This window comes from Stigmatopora nigra, chromosome 1 (assembly GCF_051989575.1).
Source record: "Stigmatopora nigra isolate UIUO_SnigA chromosome 1, RoL_Snig_1.1, whole genome shotgun sequence".
NCBI lineage: Eukaryota > Metazoa > Chordata > Actinopteri > Syngnathiformes > Syngnathidae > Stigmatopora > Stigmatopora nigra.
Window position 1 is genome coordinate 4,298,968 of NC_135508.1, and position 22,891 is coordinate 4,321,858.

Sequence of the window (22,891 nt, forward strand, 5' to 3'; positions counted from 1 at the left end):
AGCTCTCAAAATTATATTCTTGAGAGAGAGTTTAATATTTAAGTACTGTTGAAAACAGTAGATATTTAGATATTAAACTCTCTCATAAATATAATTTTGAGAGCTGGTTTCAACAGAACTTAGATATTAAACAGAACTTAGATATTAAACAGAACTTAGATATTAAACAGTACTTAGATATTAAACAGTACTTGGATATTAAACAGTACTTAGATATTAAACAGTACTTAGATATTAAACAGAACTTAGATATTAAACAGTACTTAGATATTAAACAGTACTTAGATATTAAACTCTCTCTTTTAGATATAGAACTCTGTCTCTTAGATATAGAACTCTGTCTCATGAATATAATTTTGAGAGCTGGTTTCAACAGTACTCCCATATTAAACAGTACTTAGATATCAAACTCTCTCTCTCATGAATATAATTTTGAGAGCTGGTTTCCACAGTAAACTCTCTGGCACCATTTGACCGGCGACCAAACGTCCGGTCACGGCATTTGCCTATTACTGTCTGACAAACTAAAATAGTTTTCCCTCAATTATACTAGTAAAAGTAATACTATTGATATTTGGTATTTTTATTTGTGTTTTGGTCATTCACAATTAGAGTTGTAGTTTCATGTTACATTTTTAAAAAGTGTCATCAAATTCTGTAATTATTCAAAAGGACACTATTCAAATTCAATGTGCATTTCGGGGGAAATTAAAAAACATGCATTATATATTTATAGAAAACTCAGCATGGTCCTTAGGTGTGAGTATTAATGTTATTTGGTACCGCACCCGCAACCTTTGTCTGCTATTGTGCTTCCATCTTCTTATAACCATCTTTTAACTCTCTATTGACGCTTCTTCTCCAGCTAAAAGTGTGATGGTGTCCGCCCTCCCCACAGTACTGGAGACATGCCTGTGCAGGAGATGGCGGTGAGTCCTGTAAAGTCACTGTACTGGGAGCAGTTCCCACCCATGTCCCAGTGTCGAGTATACTGCACCCCCATCTACCACGAAGGCCTGCTTTACGTGCTGGGCGGCTGCAGTGAGACCGGTATGCCCCTGGACAGCGTGGAAGTATTGGATGTAGAGAGTCAGACATGGAGCCAGCTGCCACCTTTGCCCACGGCGAGAGCGGGCGCTGCAGCCCTGGCGGTGGGGGGCCAGGTCATGGTCCTTGGAGGAATGAACCAGCAACAGACCCCATTGGCTTCAGTTGAAGTGTATCACCCAGACGAAGGCAAGTGGGAGCCAAAGGCCAGTCTGGGGCAGCCATCCATGGGGATCACCACTGCACAGAAAGGTATGGTGGCTGGTACATTGTGGAGTGAATCAATATTAGTGCGAATAGTTTTCCATTGCAATTGTTATAATTTGGATTGAAGGGAAAACTAGTATCCAGACGGTACCCGGATGTTTGGTAGACGGATGTTTGGTAGACGGATGTTTGGTAGAGGGATGTTTGGTAGAGGGATGTTTGGTAGACGGATGTTTGGTAGAGGGATGTTTGGTAGAGGGATGTTTGGTAAAGGGATGTTTGGTAGAGGGATGTTTGGTAGAGGGATGTTTGGTAGAGGGATGTTTGGTAGAGGGATGTTTGGTAGAGGGATGTTTGGTAGAGGGATGTTTGGTAGAGGGATGTTTGGTAGAGGGATGTTTGGTAGAGGGATGTTTGGTAGAGGGATGTTTGGTAGAGGGATGTTTGGTAGAGGGATGTTTGGTAGAGGGATGTTTGGTAGAGGGATGTTTGGTAGAGGGATGTTTGGTAGAGGGATGTTTGGTAGAGGGATGTTTGGTAGAGGGATGTTTGGTAGAGGGATGTTTGGTAGAGGGATGTTTGGTAGAGGGATGTTTGGTAGAGGGATGTTTGGTAGAGGGATGTTTGGTAGAGGGATGTTTGGTAGAGGGATGTTTGGTAGAGGGATGTTTGGTAGAGGGATGTTTGGTAGAGGGATGTTTGGTAGAGGGATGTTTGGTAGAGGGATGTTTGGTAGACGGATGTTTGGTAGACGGATGTTTGGTAGACGGACGTTTTGTTAGACGGACGTTTTGTTAGACGGGCGTTTTGTTAGACGGGCGTTTGGTAGACGGACAGTGAGCGAATCCGGCGACCAAACGTCCATTCGACGAAACGTCCGGGAACCAAACGTCCGTCAACCAAATATCCGGCCACGCTCCAGACTGATGGCGTTGCACGGTCTATGACTAGTTAGCACAGCTTTCTCATGTTTCTGAGATTAAGGATTCAAACCCGGATTCCTATGTGGAGTGTGTGTTTCAGTTGGTAAAATGATGGGATAGATGGATGCAGACTTGGCATGACTAAATGAAAGAAAAAGAAACAAACTGCACACTAAAAGTCTTTCCTTTGAAGTTTTGGATTTGTTTTGTGAGGAGGAAAGATGCACTATTGATGGACTCCGACTCCCTGGAGTGCAGCCTGTTTGGCCGTAATTACACCTGAGTGGTGGTGAGATCAATGTCCACTCACGCAAGTCAAGAGGGTGCTGCTTATCCAAGGTGCAGGCACAGTCCAATTTACATGGAAAAAGTACAACAATTGTCATTATGAATACATTTGCCATTTTGAATGTAAGACAAGTAAAAAGAAGACATTATAATGTGTGGATGCCCCCATGTGTATTGGTGTTTGCAGATACACCATGTCAAATTGTAAGTGCCACAGTCAGTAACAGAGGAATTAATGTGAAATTTCAGTTCTTTTGTGTCCCTTGGTGTATGCTTGACAGTTAAGTGGGGGGACGGAAAGAGGAAGCTGTTCAGATACTGTAGGCAGGTTGTAAATTTTGAATCTTGACATTTTAATTGGAGTACCGTGTTTTCACGATTATAAGACGCACCGCATTATAAGGCGCACCCTCAATGAATTACATTTTTTCCATGTATAAGGCGCACTGTCTATTTTGGAGGAAATTTAAGACTTAAGTGCGCCTTATAGTACTCACTACACAGTCATCTCTAGAGCCAGCCATTGTGGATGTCTTGGATTTTTTTGTGTAAAATCTTGCATTGGGGGAGGAGCTATATGATGGAAGATGTTGTAAACTAAGATGGCATCTGTATATTTAACAGTATTGTTTCAGTTCAGGCGTTTGTGTTTGTTTAATATCCGACAGTGGTGGTTTTTCGTTTTTGGTCTTCTGTTTTTTCCATATATAAGGCGCACTGGATTATAAGGCGCACTGTCTATTTTGGAGAAAATTTAAGACTTTTAAGTGCGCCTTATAGTCGTAAAAATACGGTACTAATAGTATTCCTTATCCCTCATTAAGGTTTTTCAGGTAAAGAAAATAATACACTAAAATATTAAATGGCTACATTCTAATTAATGGAGGGATCATTATGGTACTTTTTATTACCGTGGAAGATGTGCATCCAGAAAGACTTGAGAAGTAGCAGGAAGTTCTTGGAGGTCTTTGGATTACAAATAAAGATCTCGTGTTTACATGGTGTATACATTGATGATCTAACACACGCCCACACTTGGAATAGTAGAGCCTCCAGTGATTACATTCTCCTGCTGGCCCTGGCAAGCTGTATGCAAGTTTATGTTTGTATGAAGGGATTGTGTTGGTGGGATCTGTTGCCATTCATCTGGCATTTTGCAAAATCAATGTGAAGATGACATTCCGGGAAAATGAATAACAAGCCTATTCAACCATGCCTAGTCTAGTCTAGTGACCGGACGTTTGGTCGCCGGTCTTTTGGTCGCCAGTCAAATGGTGACAGAGAGTTTACTGTTGAAACCAGTTCTCAAAATTATATTCATGAGAGAGAGTTTAATATCTAAGAGAGAAGTTTAATATCTAAGTACGTTTTAATATCTAAATACTGTTTAATATTTAAGTACTGTTTAATATCGAAGTACTGTTTAATATCTAAGTAGTGTTTAATATCTAAGTACTGTTTAATATCTAAGTACTGTCCAAGTACTGTTTAATATCTAAGTACTGTTTAATATCTAAGTATTGTTTAATGTGTAAGTACTGTTTAATATCTAAGTACTGTTTAATATCTGCGTCCTGTTTAATATCTACGTTCTGTTTAATATCTACATTCTGTTTAATATCTACGCTATGTTTAATATCTATGTTCTGTTTAATATCTACGTTCTGTTTAATATCTATGTTCTGTTTAATATCTATGTTCTGTTTAATATCTATGTTCTGTTTAATATCTATGTTCTGTTTAATATCTATGTTCTGTTTAATATCTATGTTCTGTTTAATATCTACGTTCTGTTTAATGTCCAAGTACTGTTTAACATGTAAACCAGCTCTCAAAATTATAGTTTTCTATCTAAATATCTAGTTTTCAACAGTACTTAGATTATAAACAGTATTTAGATATTAAACTCTCTCTCTCTTAGATATTAAACTCTCTCTGTTAGATATTAAACTCTCTCTCATGAATATATTTTTGAGAACTGGTTTCAACAGTAAACTTTCTGTCACCATTTGACCGCCGACCAAAAGACCAGCGACCAAAAGACCGGCGACCAAACGTCCAAGCACCGCCCGGTCTCAGCAGTAGTATAGTAGCTGCAGTGTTTATTAATTAATTTCCTTTGCTGCATGCAACTTTCTAGATCTACACATATAATAATATACAAGTTAGATGAGATGCAAATGTACTTGACTATTGCAATGGGTGGTTATTCGGTATCCGTGCTAATTATCACCTTTGCAGAAGTTAGAAATTCCCAATGGCAAGGCAGTTCAGATATTTGCTCATGCTTTTCTAATTTTGCTAAGAATGAGGTTGCCTTTTCACATTGTGTTACATTTAAGCATGAGCGCTTCTAAATTGTTGGGGGAGATTTGCAGGCATAAAATCAAGCTTGAACACAAGCAGTCGCACAGCAGGGGGAAGGTTAAAAAAGAGCTATGCGACAGACTAATACGTCGATCAAGACCACCATACACACTAAAAGCACATTATAGCTTAACATTTGGCTTTCTTTTTGATGTTTCTACGATCTTTTTAGTTGGGTGTCATACTCCAAACCAGGGGTGTGAAACTTTGGTCTGCGGGCCGAATACAGCTTAATTTGAGATCAAGCGGGCCGGACTAGTAAACTCATTGCAAAATGACATAGAACTAACAATAAGCCCACTTTTTTCCTTTGTATTAGTCACTAATACTAATAATTAGTGCAAAGAATGAGTAAATTATCAAAATGTTTATTAAAAGAATGTTCTTTTTACATTATGAACAATATATTATGAACAAGAGAATAACATAAGAACATAAATAAATGTCAATTCATATTGTCTGCACGTACTAAAACACGGCGCCCCCTAGCGGATAATACAAGAACTACACATTTAAAGAAAATTCATATTTTTTTTATACAATGCAGCTTTCTTCCCCGGGCCGTACCAAACCACCAGACGGGCCGGATCCAGCCTGCGGGCCGTATGTTTGACACCCCTGCTCCAAACTGTTTGTTTTTAACTACCCATAGGAAGATATAAGATTTAAAAGTTTGGGTTCAAACTTATGCATGCCACTGTATATTCTATACGATTCCGTTTATGTTAAGCGGTCTATGTTAAACCTTTTTGGCATGCGCCTTTATTCTGCTCTGTTCGTGACTATCTTGAATTTTCAGATGATCAGACGAGGGTTGATGTTGCTTGGCAACGATTGTGTCAGTCTGATATTTTTATGCTTTATCCGATTTTCTGGAATTTGCATTTATTGCTGCTTTCTAGCAATCACAGGGGGAGGGAGGTCTGTTAATTTGGATTTTAGGGAAAGTTTATTTTGCTGTATATGTGGATTTTTTTGATAATACGTACACAGAAACATGGAATATATTAGCAAATTATTAATATTTTATGGCTATAAAACCTCTACTGCAGCTACAGCTGCGACACATAACCAATAATCAATAATAACCTCATACAATTGAAATATTATTTAGGAATAAAGCCATATTTTACTCGCCAAAAACCCTTTTAACTGTACACAATATCCATCCTCCTTTCTTTCTTCCTTCTTTGCTATCGCTATCAAAGCTAATGCTAAAAGTCGAGCCTGTACTGTTGTATTTCTTAATTTTTAAACTTTATTTTCCATGGAAAATAATGGAAATATGAAATTCTTCACAAGCTCAGACTGTTATTGTCATGAATTTGACTTGTTGCAGTCAGTATGCTGTAAAACAACCACTACAATCACATTACTTGGTATAATATTAAACCAATCCTATATGTTCCTTTACCATAAATGGCTGTGGACAATTTGATTTTGGACAAAAAGAATGCCTATAGATTTACATGTGACAGAAAATCTATCATAACTTTTCCCCTTAACATGCCTAGACTAACTTTATGACACCAAATTAGCCATTTTAATCCTCTAGGCTAGTTTTTCCCAATCATATGTGCTCTTACTGTATTGTCAACCCCCCATTAGGAGGATGTATCTTTCAAATGTGGGGCATGGGATGGGTTTGTGTTTGTGGTAGGAATGGTTGAAACCATAATTATCTTGACAGACTGTAGCCTGCCTGTTAGAAATGTATGGAACCAGACACAGAGGGTTTCCTTCTGCCTGACTGTTGCAGTTTAGGGAGTTTGTAGTGTCTGACAAGTGGTGATGTAGGCTTTTCAGCCTATGTTGAGTCACTCTTCATGTTTTAGCATTCTTTATCTGTATTTATTATAGCATTTTCTGTTTTGCCGGCCTGCAATTTAAACACCACCTTGTCACTATTTTGATATCAAGCTTAAAACAAGGGTGTCAGACTCAGGTTGGTTCGCGGGCCGCTATAACGTCAACTTGATTTCATGTGGGCCTGACCATTTGAGATATAATATTTTGATTTTTTTTAAATAAATGGATTAAAAAACTGTATTAAAAGCCCTGAATATTAAGTTTTTTTTGTAGATATAAAACAATGTTAATTTGAGCTTTTTTTTAAATATATTTTTAGATTTTACAAAATTATTTTTGAACTAAAAACACAGAAAAAATGATTAAAAAAATACAATTATTGATTTAAAAGGGGGAAAATTCAGGAAATATAATATATACATCTATACTTCTATATATTTTTTTAGATTTGACAAAATTTTAACGTCAACTTGATTTCACGTGGGCCGGACCATTTTAGATATAATTTTTAGATTTTTATTTAATAAATGGATTAAAAGAACTGGATTAAAAGCCCTGTATATTAAGTTTTTTTTATAGATATAAAACAATGTTAATTTGAGCTTTTTTAAAATATATTTTTAGATTTTACAAAATTATTTTTGAACTAAAAACACAGAAAAAAATATCTAAAAATGTAAATTATTGATTTAAAAAGGGGTAAAATCAGGAAATTTAATATAGATTTTACAAAATGATTTTTGAACTAAAAACAGAAAAATGGATTAAAAATTTACATTTATTGATTTAAAAGGGGGAAAATCAGGAAATTTAATATACATCTATACTCTTTACTTTAATTTGATCCTAAAATAGAAAGTCGGCACTCATCATTTACTTTCCCAGGCCACACAAAATGATGCGGCGGGCCAGATTTGGCCCCCGGGCCGCCACTTTGACACCCGTGGCTTAAACCTTCAGAGTAGAGAATGGGGAAAAAGAACAGAATTAGTAATATACCAGTTCAAACTACACAATAATGCAAATACCCCACTATACTACTATATCACTATCTCTATATTCTTACCAGCATGTAGCCTCATCAGTGCCTCTGTACTATGTTGATCTGGTTTGGCTCTTTGTCTTTTTGCTCATTTACACAGAAAAGATCACAAATAACAGTCCCTCTTTAAAAGAAATCAGTGTGTTTAAATATTGTTTGGAGTTACTCTTATTATTACACTATTGATCTTGTTCTAATGCAGGTAAAGTCAACAGTAACAGGCTAACAACAAGGGTGACATAAAATATAATTGTTAAGGTTCTTATGCGGTCAATTTCTTAACTGATTTCACTTTCCTACTGGTATTATCCTTCATGACTTCTTGTCATTTATGGCTGCCCCTGGCTGCCACTTTATCTTTTTCCTCCACTGCCATAATAATAGTCCAGAAGCAAGATTATAGAGTATCAGTACTGTCCGGATGGCACGGCCTGAATATAGAAAGAGAAACGATTATCTCTTAGGGCAGGTTGACAAGAAGAATGTTCATTAAAGTGCACAATGATGAATACAAGAAAATGTAATTTATTTCATCTAATCTCATTTAAAGTCTATTAACTACTTTGAGTCAGGACAATAAAGGGTACCACATTTGAACCTATATCTGCCTTGCATAGTCTCTTTCCTTTGGCTGGGCTTTAACTAAGTAGTACCGTATTTTCAGGACTATAAGGCGCACCGCATTATAAGGCGCACCCTCAATGAATGACATTTTTTCCATATATAAGGCACACTGTATTATAAGGTGCACTGTATTATAAGGCGCACTGCATTATAAGGTGCACTGTATTATAAGGCGCACTGTATTATAAGGCGCACTGTATTATAAGGCGCACTGTCTATTTTGGAGAAAATGTAAGACTTTTAAGTGCGCCTTATAGTGGTGAAAATACGGTAATTGCTATTGACTTCCAGGTGTGAAGCATTCACTACTTTACAGTCACCTCTAGAGCCAGCCATTTTTGATGTTTTGGATTTTTTTGTATACAATCTTACAGTGGGGGAGGAGCTATATGATGGAAGATGTTGTAAACTAAGATAGCATCTGTCTATTTAACAGTATTGTTTCAGTTCAGGCGTTTGTTTTTTTTAATATCCGACAGTGGTGGTTTTTGGTTTTCTGTTTTTTCCATATATAAGGCGCACTGGATTATAAGGTGCACTGGATTATAAGGCGCACTGTCTATTTTGGAGAAAATTTAAGACTTTTAAGTGCGCCTTGTAGTCGTGAAAATACGGTAAATGAATGCAAAAACTATTCTCATGTTGGTCTGTCATCATGTTCATGTGTGGAATCTAACTCAATATAATTCAGAAATTTAGGTTCTCAAACTGCTGCTGCTTTTTTAGAATTTTTGTTTTTCCATTTCTTACTTTGGCTCTTCTAAAGGGAGAAAAACAATCCCAAAAAGTCAAATATATGGGTGCTACCTGGGTTACACCACATGAAAATGTCTCAGTTCTACTGTTGACTGGACTGAAATTGGCACAAGCAATATGTGGTTGCATTGGGAACCATACCTTGTCAGGGTAGAAAGGCTTACAGATGTTGACCAACAGCAGGAGACTTGACAACAGATGGCTAGAAGCTAAGATTGCTGATTTTATGATTTTTGTTTTTGCTTTCTTTACCTTTCATGGAAAGGAATTTAGGCAATTTGTTTTTTTAGCGGTCAGGTTATAAAAAACGGAGCATTTTTTGGTATTCTAAGGATATTGTCCAGTTAATAAGGAGATGAAATAGGTTCAATTTATTCACCATCTGAGTTACATGTGTGAAAGTGCCGGCCTGGGGGCTAAATCTGGCCCGCCGCATCATTTTGTGTGGCCCGGGAAAGTAAATCATGAGTGCTGACTTTTTGTTTTAGGATCAAATTAAAATGAAGAGTATAGATGTATGTTAAATTATGTGATTTTCCCCTTTTTAAATCAATAATTGTCATTTTTTAAATATCTTTTTCAGTTTTTAGTTCAAAATTCATTTCGTAAAATCTAAAAATATATTTTAAAAAAGCTAAAATAAACATTGTTTTGATCTATAAAATACTGAATATTCAGGGTTTTTAATCCAGTTCGTTTAATCCATTTACAAAATAAAAAAAATCTAAATATTATATCTAAAATGGTCCGTGTCGTGTTACCGCAAGTTTAGAGTCCTGATAGATGTGGGGGAAAAAAACTGTCCTTAAGCCTATTTATCCATACTTTGTGGGACCTATTCATTTCATTAATATGGGCCAAAAAATATAGTCATATACATATAACAATATTTTAGCTTTTTCAACCTCTGCCATTGAAGATAGTAAGACTCAAAATGAAATGCTCTTCCGTGAGAAGAAATTTAACTTGTGTCTGCGTCTTGTGACATTTTTATTACCGTATTTTCACGACTATAAGTCGCACTAAAAAGTCTTAAATTTTCTCCAAAATAGACAGTGCGCCTTATAATCCAGTGTGCCTTATATATGGAAAAAAAACAGAAAACCAATAACGAAAAACCACCACTGTCGGATATTAAAATAAACACAAAGGCCTGAACTGAAACAATACTGCTAAATATGCAGATGCCATCTTAGTTTACAAAATCTTCCATCATATAACTCCTCCCCCACTGCAAGATTGTATACAAAAAAATCCAAAACATCAACAATGGCTGGCTCTAGAGGTGACTGTAAAGTAGTGAGTGCTTCATACCAGTCAATAGCAATTACCCTATTTTCACGACTATAAGGCGCACTTAAAAGTCTTAAATTTTCTCCAAAATAGACAGTGCGCCTTATATATGGATAAAAAATTCATTCATTGAGGGTGCGCCTTATAATGCGGTGCGCCTTATAGTCGTGAAAATACGGTAAATGTTTTCAGTTTGAAATCCATGTTTTGGCCCAATAAAAGTTGAAAACCATTGTGTCATACAGCCACAAATGTAAACGGTTGACTGCAGTAGAATTGATTTTTATCAAACTAGTCTGGTGAAAGAAAATCACAAATCGTTACCACCCACAGTAGCAAACAGGTTTAACTTAGCTAAGGAGATCAATATAGCTTCCAAAAATGTCACACATGAATGATAAGAGTCAATCACGTACTGTATATGATTTTATCTCCATGCATTAAACTCAGAGAAGCTAATAAAATGAATAATGGAGGAGCCTTAGTGGATCAGTGTGTTTGAACGATTAAATGCTCTTCTAGCTGCTACTTTCTTGCTGCAGTGTGGTCATGCATATGCATGATAGAGCTGCACATGCTTCTCTGTATGTGCAGAAACAAGAACAGTATATGCACCAAAAAAATCTGGAATATTGCTGCATCATTTTGTGTGGCCCGGGGAAGTAAATTATGAGTGCTGATTTTCTGTTTTAGGATCAAATTAAATAAAATGAAGAATATAGATGTATATTAAATTTCCAGATTTTTTCCCCCTTTTAAATCAATAATTGGAATTTTTTACTCTATTTTTTCTGTGATTTTAGTTCAAAAATCATTTTGTAGAATCTAAAAATATATTAAAAAAGCACAAATAAACATTGTTTTAGATCTATAAAAAACGGAATATTCAGGGCTTTGAATCCAGTTCTTTTAATTTTGAATCATTTTTTTCATTTTTTTAGTTCAAAAATCATTTTGTAAAATCTAAAAATATATTAGAAAAAAGCTCAAATAAACATTGTTTTAGATCTATAAAAAACTGAATATTCAGGAGTTTTAATCCAGTTCTTTTAATTTTGAATAATTGTTTTCATTTTTTTAGTTCAAAAATCATTTTGTAAAATCTAAAAATATATTAAAAAAGCGCAAATAAACATTGTTTTAGATCTATAAAAAACTGAATATTCAGGGGTTTTAATCCAGTTATTTTAATTTTGAATCATTTTTTTCATTTATTTAGTTCAAAAATCATTTTGTAAAATCTAAAAATATATTAAAAAAGCTCAAATAAACATTGTTTTAGATCTATAAAAAAAACTGAATATTCAGGGCTTTTAATCCAGTCCTTTTAATTTTGAATCAATTTTTTCATTTTTTTAGTTCAAAAATCATTTTGTAAAATCTAAAAATATATTAAAAAAGCTCAAATAAACATTGATTTAGATCTATAAAAAATGGAATATTCAGGGGTTTTAATCCAATTCTTTTAATTTTGAATCCATTTTTTCATTTTTTTAGTTCAAAAATCATTTTGTAAAATCTAAAAATATATTTTAAAAAAGCTCAAATAAACTTTGTTTTAGATCTATAAAAAAATGGAATATTCAGGGGTTTTAATCCAGTTCTTTTAATTTTGAATCAATTTTTTCATTTTTTTTAGTTCAAAAATCATTTTGTAAAATCTAAAAATATATCAGAAAAAAGCTCAAATAAACATCGTTTTAGATCCATAAAAAAACGGAATATTCAGGGCTTTTAATCCAGTTCTTTTAATCCCTTCATTAAAAAAAATCTAAATATTATATCTAAAAAGACATTTTCTAATCCTTAACTGCCATAGCAACACCTGGTTCCCCTGTTTATTCCAAACTGTGCTTAAGTTCAGTCACATAACATTCAGAAAACATGTATAAAATAAAACAAAGAATCACAGAGGTCTTCCTTATATTGCACATGCTACATATTTCATTGGCAGATCTTACTAGAGCAACATGGGATGCAATTAAACCGCATAAGAGATTCAAATCATGTCGAGTCTTTAAATATAAATAAATTGCTGTGGAAAATCAGGAAGCCTGAGGTGTGTTGACAGATGGTAGGCATGAAATAAGACATGCATAAAGATTTCAAATGTGTGGTTAATCATCAATGTTATTATTATTTTTTTTAGATTCGCACTAGATGAAATGTACCGTTGTTGGTTCTTCCATAGGATTTAAATGATTAATATGAATGATAATCCTGTTAGGATGTTGCGTTTTATGTCGTTATTGGAATGGTAAAACTATTAAAGTATCTCTACAGGGTTTTTTTTGGTTTTGTTTCTAAATATATGAAATATTTTTGAATGTCAGAGATGGGTAAGACTTAAATGTTTGGAGTTTATATTCTTCATTGTAATCCCGAACTTGGGTTGGAAAAATAATGTTCACTAAAATCTAGCACAGGACTGAGTAATTAATATTTAGTAATCAGATTGGCAGTATTATTGGAAATGGATTTTGTCTTTTGATTTTTTTCCTAAAGATAAATCAAGTGATAGTAACAGTGTTTAATTTAGTTTTTTTTTTGTATTGTTAGCATGTCATTTTGCAAGAATTCTAGGTTTACTTCAGTAAAATCATTGATAGTAAAAGCACCATATTTTCATTCTCTATAGAAAACATTTATTACAATTGAATATGCGTTAATTTCATCTCATAATCCCATGCCCTGCAGTGTCTAACACAGGGGTGGGCAAACTTTTCGGCCTGGGGGCCATATTGACTTTAAAAATGTGAGGGTCATCACAAGATACGATACAAGTAAAAAAGTGCATCCGTTAACAGTACATACAAAACACAAGAAGGAAAAAAGCACTAAAGTATTAACCTACTCATCACTCATCATTAAAGTAAAAAGTATAAAGTACAAAGTCAAGTAAAAAGGAATGTATTAAGAAATATTAAAATGTAATTTTTAAAAAGATAGAGGGCCTGTAAAACACAAAAAACAAATAAGAGTGGACAGAGCTACTGTCACTGGCTTGTGCGTGACGGCGCCATCTTGGGGGAAAAAAAAACATTATTTGGACAACGTCAACGGGCCGGATTAAAAGGCCTGGTGGGCCGGATATGGCCCGCGGGCCGTAGTTTGCCCATTCCTGGTTTAACATTAGTGTGGGTTTTATAAGATGTATTGAAAAAGGCTGAGTCCTTAAGTCATCCCTTATGATCATTGTAAAGGTGACATGAGCAAAAAGCTGTCGGCAAAACTAGAAAATGTCACGAGAAGCGTTCATTTAAATCTAACACTTTCATCCACGAGACATTTGACTCACTATTCAAAGGACACAATGTTGCAGTGGGCCATATTCTGCTGCAACAGCTTCTGAATTCAAATGTCCCTCGGAGTTTTCATCCGGAAAGTCACCTGACACTCCCTGCAGTGTGTCTCTATGTTTGTGTATATGTGAGAAGAGTAAGAGAGAGAGAAATGACAGTGGTGCTATCTTCCTTAGGGAGTTGTGTTGAGGTTTTTACTTCTTTCTGACACAGTGGAGGAGGTAAGAATCACAGTGACTTAGGGCGATGAATTGTGTAAAGAGATGAGCGTGGTAACAAAAGCAAAGTGTGTGGCTGCATGCAGTATAAGGGAGGGGGTAAATGATGTGGACAGATAGTCAGTTGCATTGTATAATATTTAGCTGCATTGTCACATTTTCTTTTCAAGACGTCCATGTAATTACCGTATTTTCATGACTATAAGGCGCACTTAAAAGTCTTACATTTTCTCCAAAATAGACAGTGCGCCTTATAATACAGTGCGCCTTATATATGGAAAAAAATGTCATTCATTGAGGGTGCGCCTTATAATGCGGTGCGCCTTATAGTCGTGAAAATACGGTACATTGGTTGTACATTTTTAAATGGTGTTTGAAATAGTACTGTTGGTTTGTTATGGATTTAGTTGGTTTTTTAGGAGCTTTGAAAGGAGCATTGCATTCTGCTGTTAAAAGAAAACAATAGTGACTCATGAAAGCGGTAAGTGGCAGGTGTCAAAGTGGCGGCTCGGGGGCCAAATTTGTACCGCCGTGTTATTTTGTGTGGCCCGGGAAAGTTAATCATGAGTGCTGACTTTTTGTTTTAGGATCAAATTAAAATGAAGAGTATAGATTTGTATTATTTTCCTGATTTTACCCCTTTTAAATCAATAATGGTAATTTTTTAAATAATTTTTTTCTGTGGTTTTAGTTCAAAAATCATTTTGTAAAATCTAAAAATATATCAAAAAAGCTAAAATAAACATTGTTTTAGATATATAAAAAAACAGAATATTCAGGGTTTTTAATCGAGTTCTTTTACTCCATTTATTAAAAAAATCTTGAAATCAAGTTGACATTAAAGCGGCCCTTTTAATCATTTTTTTCAGTTTTTAATTAAAAAATCTTTTTGTAAAATCTAAAAATATATTTTTAAAAAAAGCTAAAATAAACATTGTTTTAGATCTATAAAAAACAGAATATTCAGGGCTTTTAATAAAGTTCTTTTATGAAAAAATATTATTATATTATTATATATTATATATATTATATATTATTATATATTATATCTCAAATGGTCAGATAAAAAACTGAATATTCAGAGATTTTAATCCAGTTATTTTAATCCATTTATTAAAAAAATAATCTAAATATTATATCTAAAATTGTCCAGCCCACATAAAATCAAATTGACATTAAAGCGGCCCGCGAACCAACCCGAGTCTGACACCCTTGCACTAAGTAAAAAAAAAATCCCATGAATCAAAGTTTACATTATTTCATGCTGACGTCAAGTTGCTCTGCTAGTTCTAACCCGCTAAAGCAGCTCACGTTTAAGATTTAGTAAATGACTCATCGCAGTAGCACAGTGTAGGTTGTCAGCTCCTCGGGCCAGGCATGGATTATTTGCTCTTTCCAACTGGTAGACCTACATAGAAAAAAACCCATTTAAATCCTTTTGGGCAGCTGAAGTGCTTGCTTGTGCAATTTGTCCCAAGTTTCTTCTCCCAATGTACATCACATTCAATTTGTCTATTGGGTACACTTTGTCGGCAGAACATTGGATGAACGATTTGGGATTTGAGTCTGACTACTGGCTGTTCTGTTTTAGGTTTTATTTACTCCCATGCTTGTGTAGCCTCTCTTAAAGTGTTTGGGGTTCCTCTATCATTCCAAAATTTTACCGTATTTTCACGACTATAAGGCGCACTTAAAAGTCTTAAATTTTCTCCAAAATAGACAGTGCGCCTTATAATCCAGTGCGCCTTATATATGGAAAAAACAGAGAACCAAAAACCAAAAACCACCACTGTCGGATATTAAAAAAACACAAACGCCTGAACTGAAACAATACTGTTAAATATGCAGATGCCATCTTAGTTTACAAAAGTATACAATGCAGCTTTCTTCCCCGGGCCGTACCAAACCACTAGACGGGCCGGATCCGGCCCGCGGGCCGTATGTTTGACACCCCTGCTTTAGAGGATCTGTGATGAAGTAGAGCAAGGGTGTCAGACTCGTGCTTTAAGCATTCAAGACTTGAAATATGTTAATTCTGTGCCAATAATTATGTTTTTTGGGTGCATCCTGGCTACTTAGTACAGTGGAATTTAATTTCCCTCTGCCAATTGAATGTGTGAAATTAACCATGCATCCTTAAGTGAGACAGCCAGAACATCGCAGCTGTTTATCTTCATACGCTAAGCTCCTGCGGTCCTAAACAAACATTGTAATGATACCAAGTGCTCAAACAAAGTGAGCTTGTGTTTAACTGAATTACAATGCAAAACCTTGTGTGGAGTACATTATGTCAGAAGGAGATAATACAAAGCGAAAGACAACAGAGCTACAAGTGTTAGTAGCGCATGACTACATTGACAAGCTTTAGTCAAACAATGTGCAAAAAAAAAAGGGTCATCAGGGGAACTTTTCAGCCATTTTATTGGTATATAGAGGATTTTTATGGGTTGAGTGGAAGTCCGTTGAGTTTTCAGTGACCGCAACAGAGCAGCCAAAAGGTAAAGCAGTGAGCTGTGTGATCAAATATGACATGTGTAGAGAGGTAAGGGAAAAGATGAGAAGAAAGAAGACTGAAATACTTGTACTTGACAAAGAAACACATGAGAAATGGGATGATATGCAGATGAATGAGAAATTTTCTAACCAATCACATTCACGAGTTGTGAAGGGTTTTTAAGGGGCGACTAATGTCCATACGCAATGGGCAATGACAACAAATCATTGCCCAATAGGGGATTTTTCTTATGCTCGACTTCATGTGTTAAAGTGGCGGCCCGGGGGCCAAATCTGGCCTGTCGCATCATTTTGTGTGGCCCGGGAAAGTAAATGATGAGTGCCGACTTTTTGTTTTAGGATCAAATTAAAATGAAGAGTATAGATGTATATTAAATTTCCTGATTTTACCCCTTTTAAATCAATAATTTAAATTTTTAAATATTTTTTTTCTGTGTTTTTAGTTCAAAAATCATTTTGTCAAATCTAAAAAATATATAGAAGTATAGATGTATACATTATATTTCCTGAATTTTTCCCCTTTTTAAATCAATAATTGTAATTTTTTAATCATTTTTTCTGTGTTTTTAGTTCAAAAATAATTTTGTAAAATCTAAAAATATATTTTAAAAAAGCTAAAATAAACAATGTTTCAGATCTATAAAAAAACGAATATTCAAGGATTTTAATCCAGTTCTTTTTATCCATTTATATAAAAAAAAATCTAAATATTTTTTCTAAAATGTTTTTCATGTTAGATTTTTCAGAACATGCAGTATTATTCTGTAAATCACGATTAGCATATGACCTGGTTAAATTTTGGCGTAATGTGCTTTTTCATTTGAATGAGATGTACTACTTTGAAAGTCAAGCCTTCAATTGCACATATTTGAGTCTTCTAGTTATGCAATGTAATATCATTGCCTTATTATTGAAGTACCTGCCCACTCATCTCAGGAGAGCTAAGTGACCGAGTGAGTGACTGACAAATTGCCTGTCATGTAAAAACCTTGGCATTACCTGTCAAATTTGAACTATTTGAAAAAGAAATGCCTTTTTTTCATTATAGGGAAATTACCAAGCATTTAAGAACCAGAATTGGTTAGTGTTAGGTTCATTTTTAGTTATCTTTAATATAATATAAAACATTACAAGGAGGATACAATCTATTAATTTGTACATCAATTAATTTCACATCTCTGGTGTTACTTGCAAGTGAGGAAATCGATTTTGATATTGTCCTCGTCACAAATGATTCTAGAAAGCGGCAATTTCTCCTGCCCTATTTAAGGCCACACATCAAAACAATTACAAGGTTATTGATTAATCCAATTGCATAAGCAAAACAACAGCTGTAACAATCATCATATATCAGGTGTTCAATAATAACAATTAAGGTCGGAACTTAAAAACAACTCCATTGGAAATTAAACAACTTAAGCGTCCTTCTAGGTCTGCATTCTGGGGTAAAGGTCAGTCCTATCTTCCAGTAAACAGTCCTAGACAAATTGTAGGAGCTCTCATACAAAAATGATTAAATGTACGCATACATATACTGTATTTTAATGACTATAAGGCGCACTTAAAAGTCGTGAATTTTCTCCAAAATAGACAGTGCGCCTTATAATCCAGTGCGCCTTATTTATAGAAAAAACCAAAAACGAAAAACCACCACTGTCAGATATTAAAAAAACACAAACGCCTGAACTGAAACAATTCTGTTAAATATGTAGATGCCATCTTAGTTTACAACATCTTCCATGATATAGCTCCTCCCCCAGTGCAAGATTTTATACCAAAAAATCCAAAACATCAACAATGGCTGGCTCTAGAGGTGACTGTGTAGTGAGTGCTTCATACCTGGAAGTCAATAGCAATTACAGTATTTTCACGACTATAAGGCGCACTTTAAAGTCTTAAATTTTCTCCAAAATAGACAGTGCGCCTTATAATCCAGTGCGCCTTATATATGGAAAAAAAAAAACAGAAAACCAAAAACGAAAAACCACCACTGTCAGATATTAAAAAAACAAAAACACCTGAACTGAAACAATACTGTTAAATATGCAGATGCCATCTTAGTTTACTAAATCTTCCATCATATAGCTCCTCCCCCACTGCAAGATTTTATACCAAAAAATCCAAAACATCAACAATGGCTGGCTCTAGAGGTGACTGTGTAGTGAGTGCTTAATACCTGGAAGTCAAAAGCAATTACAGTATTTTCACGACTATAAGGCGCACTTAAAACTCTTACATTTTCTCCAAAATAGACAGTGCGCCTTATAATACAGTGCGCCTTATATATGAAAAAAAAATGTCATTCATTGAGGGTGCGCCTTATAATGCAGTGCGCCTTATAGTCGTGAAAATACGGTAATAGTATTACAGAATTAATCCAACAGTCAATTTTTCCAAGTACAAGTACATTTTATGGTTATTTTATGGTTATGCTTTCAAATATGAATTTGCATACACTGCTGAAGTGTATTGAATTGTGAATTGTCATTTGTTATTTGTTGCTCCAGTTGTTTGGAGCAAGGACTAAAGTGTAAGAAAAAATATGAAAAGGACATAGTTGACATAAAGAAAGATGTATTATTTGGTGAGGGTCACAATTACTGGGTTTTCCGCGTGTATGTGGATGTGAGACAGTAACAACCACCTTCTGTGTGTCTGAATTGGTTGATGCCCCTTTATTTCCCCCACCTCCTCATCCTTCCATCTCCCCAGACCAGAGTTGAGCTTTATAACAAAGTTATATTCCCCATTGCTTATGCAATAATGAGCCCTCCTCTATGCAGGGATATAGATAGAAAGACACATGTGGCTTACAGAAATAATGAAAGCTCCAAACTGTGGTCTCTAGTGACTCCACCACTCAAATGCCTACATCTTATGCTGAATGGAAATCAGAAATGGACTTAAAAACATAATTTACTGTGGCTGTGTGATCACATAATTACTGAATTTGGTTTTTAGCTACCCAGTTTGCTTTGATATCACCTGTTCAACGCAAGGCATAAATTATTCACTAAATCTCAGTGTGAGATTGCAAGATCACCGGTTTGCATTCATTATAAATTGCGTTATTAGGAAGGAAATATAGGCTAGTACAGGAATGGGCAAACTATGGCCTGCGGGCCACATATGGCCCGTTAGGTTTTTTAATCCGGCCCGCCGACATTGTCCAAATAATGTTTTTTTTTCACCAAGATGGCACCATCAGGCGGAAGCCAGTGGCTTTAGCTCTGTCCACTCTCATTTGTTTTTCATGTTTTACAGCCCCTCTATCTAATTTTTAAATGACATTTTAATATTTCTTAATACATCCCTTTTGACTTTACTTTGTACTTTATACTTTTTACTTTAATGATGAGTGATGAATATGTTAATACTTTAGTCCTTTTTTTCTGTTTATGTTTCATATGTACTGTTAACGGATGCACTTTTTTACATGTATCTGTTACGACTCCCCCTGGGGTATGATATACCAGGGAGTCGCAACTATCACAGCAGACAGGTTCGGTCAAAGATGAGTTCGGACACACATTGCAAGTAGCCTTCAGTTATTTTTATTTACAATAAAGTCAATAAAACAGACTACGGGATAACATAGGGGAAGCACGAGATATTAAAGTGGCCCCCCTCAAATAAACACGGTAAAACCCCCTCCCAGACAGGTGTTCAAATGAACACCCACAAAATACAGGAAATAAGACCGAAGGATGCCACTGTTAAACTGATGTAATATTCTAGACAGGTGAATAACTGTGTCTAAATGCACAAACTATATGTATACCCATGGGTGTCTAAACTTATCTCAAGTCCCCCTATGCAACCCAAAATCATTAACAACACACAAAATATAACAGGGAGTAACATACTCACAAGCCTGCAACTCAGCAAGGCATCAAGGACAAGGGCAAAGGCCAGGGCAAGGGCAAGGGCAAGGGGTGAACTGACAACTGAAAAGGCTTTAAATAAGGGCAGGAGGGATGATTGGGGAATTAATTACAGCTGTGTTGGCCTGGGCAGGGCTCTGTCACAGGGGTGGAGCCACAGTGGCAGATACCGGTAAAGAAAAGAAAGCACACACCTCCTACATAGTGTGTGTCCAGGCTGCCAGCCGTAACAGTATCGTATCTTGTGGTGACCACGCCCATCTGTCAAATTTTTAAAGTCAATGTAGCCCCCGGGCCGAAAAATTTGCCCACCCCTGGGCTAGCATACCTTGGCTAGCATATACTGTAATGTATAATATTTCATAACATCCCTCCTGGCCAAATTTACCTTTTCTAGTTTGCTAGATATCGTCAAATAGCTTTGTAGGCAAGCATGGAAATGATAAATTCACGAGGGCAGGGTATAGGGTAATGATAGCATCCCATTTTATTCATTTTGAAATGAGATGCTATATACAAGATAAAAAACTCAAGCCATGAGAATCAAATGCATCCTGCAACATGTTGCCAAGCAGGCAAAAACAGCCTGTTCATAATTCGTGATGTAGCTCAGATGTGCTAAGGAAGAATGGAACTCTTTGATAGTGACATTGCGTTTTTTTCCCCCAAATCCCAACCGTTCATTAGATTCACTTAAAAAAAAAAGATTTACGTACACAGATAGTGGAGCACTTGATGGCAGCTGCGCTCTGCTACAGCTTGATTTATTATTGATTGCATCCTATTCTTAGACTTGTGCTGCAGCATTGGTCGAGTTTTATGTCTAAATAGGTAACCTACAGGTGACAAGTCTAAATTTTTTTGCCAATTTTCTTTGCTACGGAAAGTGGGAACGTTTTTGGGGGGAATGTTGCTTTAAATTGATTATAAGCGACCCATTTCTGAAGACTGATAGTATTATAAATACCATATTAGTTGCAAAAACGAATGAATTATGGACATATTTATGTCTGAATTTCAGCATTTAACATCATTGTTGTTTTCTTGAGCTTGCGAGTAATTAGCAATGTGACCTCAAAGCAACATTTAGAATCTAGACTTCTTTTCAGAGCAGTTTTGCATCTTTTTCTTCCAGTTGCTATTACAGTTTTCTGCTATAGTCCGAATAGATTAGGTCACATGTGTCAAAGAGGGGGCTCGGGGGCCAAATCTGGCCCGAAATCTGGCCCGGCGCATCATTTTCTGTGGCCCGGTAAAGTCAATCATGAGTGCTGACTTTGTTTTAGGATCAAATTCAAATGAAGAGTATAGATGTATATTACATTTCCTGATTTTCTCCCTTTTAAATCAATAATTGCAATTTTTAATCATTTTTTTCTGTTTTTAGTTCAATAATCCTTTTGTCAAATCTAAAAATATATTTTAAAAAAGCTAAAATGAACATTGTTTTAGATCTATAAAAAACTGAATATTCAGGGCTTTTAATCCAGTTCTTTTAATCCATTTATGAAAATAAATCGAGATATTATATCTAAAATGGTCCCCATCTTATCCAGTTCTTAACAGTTTGCATGTCATTTGGGTCCTTCTACTTAATTAGTCTCCCATAGTGGATGCAGAATAAGTGACAGCAGACACAATAATTTAACAATCTCCTGCAGCTACCAATGTATTTTCTATGTCAATCTCAACCTAAGTTAAAATTCTGTTCTTCCATTTTAACACTTGTTATTGGTCTTTAACAGGGTTTAAAGCAGTGGTCTCAAACCGGTTCCACATAGGGCTGCAGTGGGTCCTGGTTTTTGTTCCAACCGATCCAGTGCCGACATTTTATCCAATCAGGTGTCTTTAAAATAAGTAGCACCTGACTCTAATTAACTGATTGCACTTGCAAAAGGCATCTTTGTTGAGTTGGAATGAAAATCTGCACCCACTACGACCCTTTGAGGACCGATTTGAAACCACTGGTTTAAAGCATCAAGGGCAATTTACAGTATCGGTTTACAGGCCAACATATTGATTATATCTTAGTGGTTTCAGAGTTTATCATGGGTTGTGAGGGCATCACGGGTAAGTTGGGTTGGGAGGACTTGAAGAATAGGGAGGCAGATTCCAGTGGCAAAGGGGCACCAAGGCTCAGTTAGTGACGTTATTTGTTTCAGTGCTATTTGCTATCCCAGTCTCTCTCAAGTCCCTTTGAAATTCAGTCTTTCCGCGTAAAGGTCCCCAGGTTAAGAGATTGACTGCCTGATTGTTGTTGTCAGGATAAAAAAGAACATAGTCACCTTTTTATGTATTGTTTTCATTAAAGACATTTCGTCAAAACAACACGCATTTGCTATATATGTAATTGTTATTCTATCTACGCTATCACCTAATATTGCATGTGTCTTGTTCCAATTATAACGCTAACATAAACCAAGTTGACAGCACATCATTATATTTCTAGCATAGTGCAAATTCAGTCTTGAGAAGACAGTAAACATCCCTTTGCTCATTTGAGAAGAAGATTCTTCCCTACAACTTGTGTTTCTGATAACAACCCCATTTATGTTTGAATATAAGATATCAAAAGCTAGAGTCCCTATAAACATCTTATCCTAATGGCCGCCATTGT

The 22,891-nt window shown here is 35.5% G+C and overlaps 1 protein-coding gene across 1 annotated transcript in view; it reads left to right on the forward strand.

The window, feature by feature from the left end:
* Positions 1–870: 870 nt before the first annotated feature.
* Positions 871–22,891, forward strand: part of klhdc8b (kelch domain containing 8B) — a 58,977-nt gene continuing 36,956 nt past the window's right edge. The window contains exon 1 of the mRNA XM_077719984.1: positions 871–1,299. Within this exon, the coding sequence (XP_077576110.1) occupies positions 909–1,299 (391 nt within the window). The 5' untranslated portion in view covers positions 871–908. The remainder of the gene's footprint in view (positions 1,300–22,891) is intronic.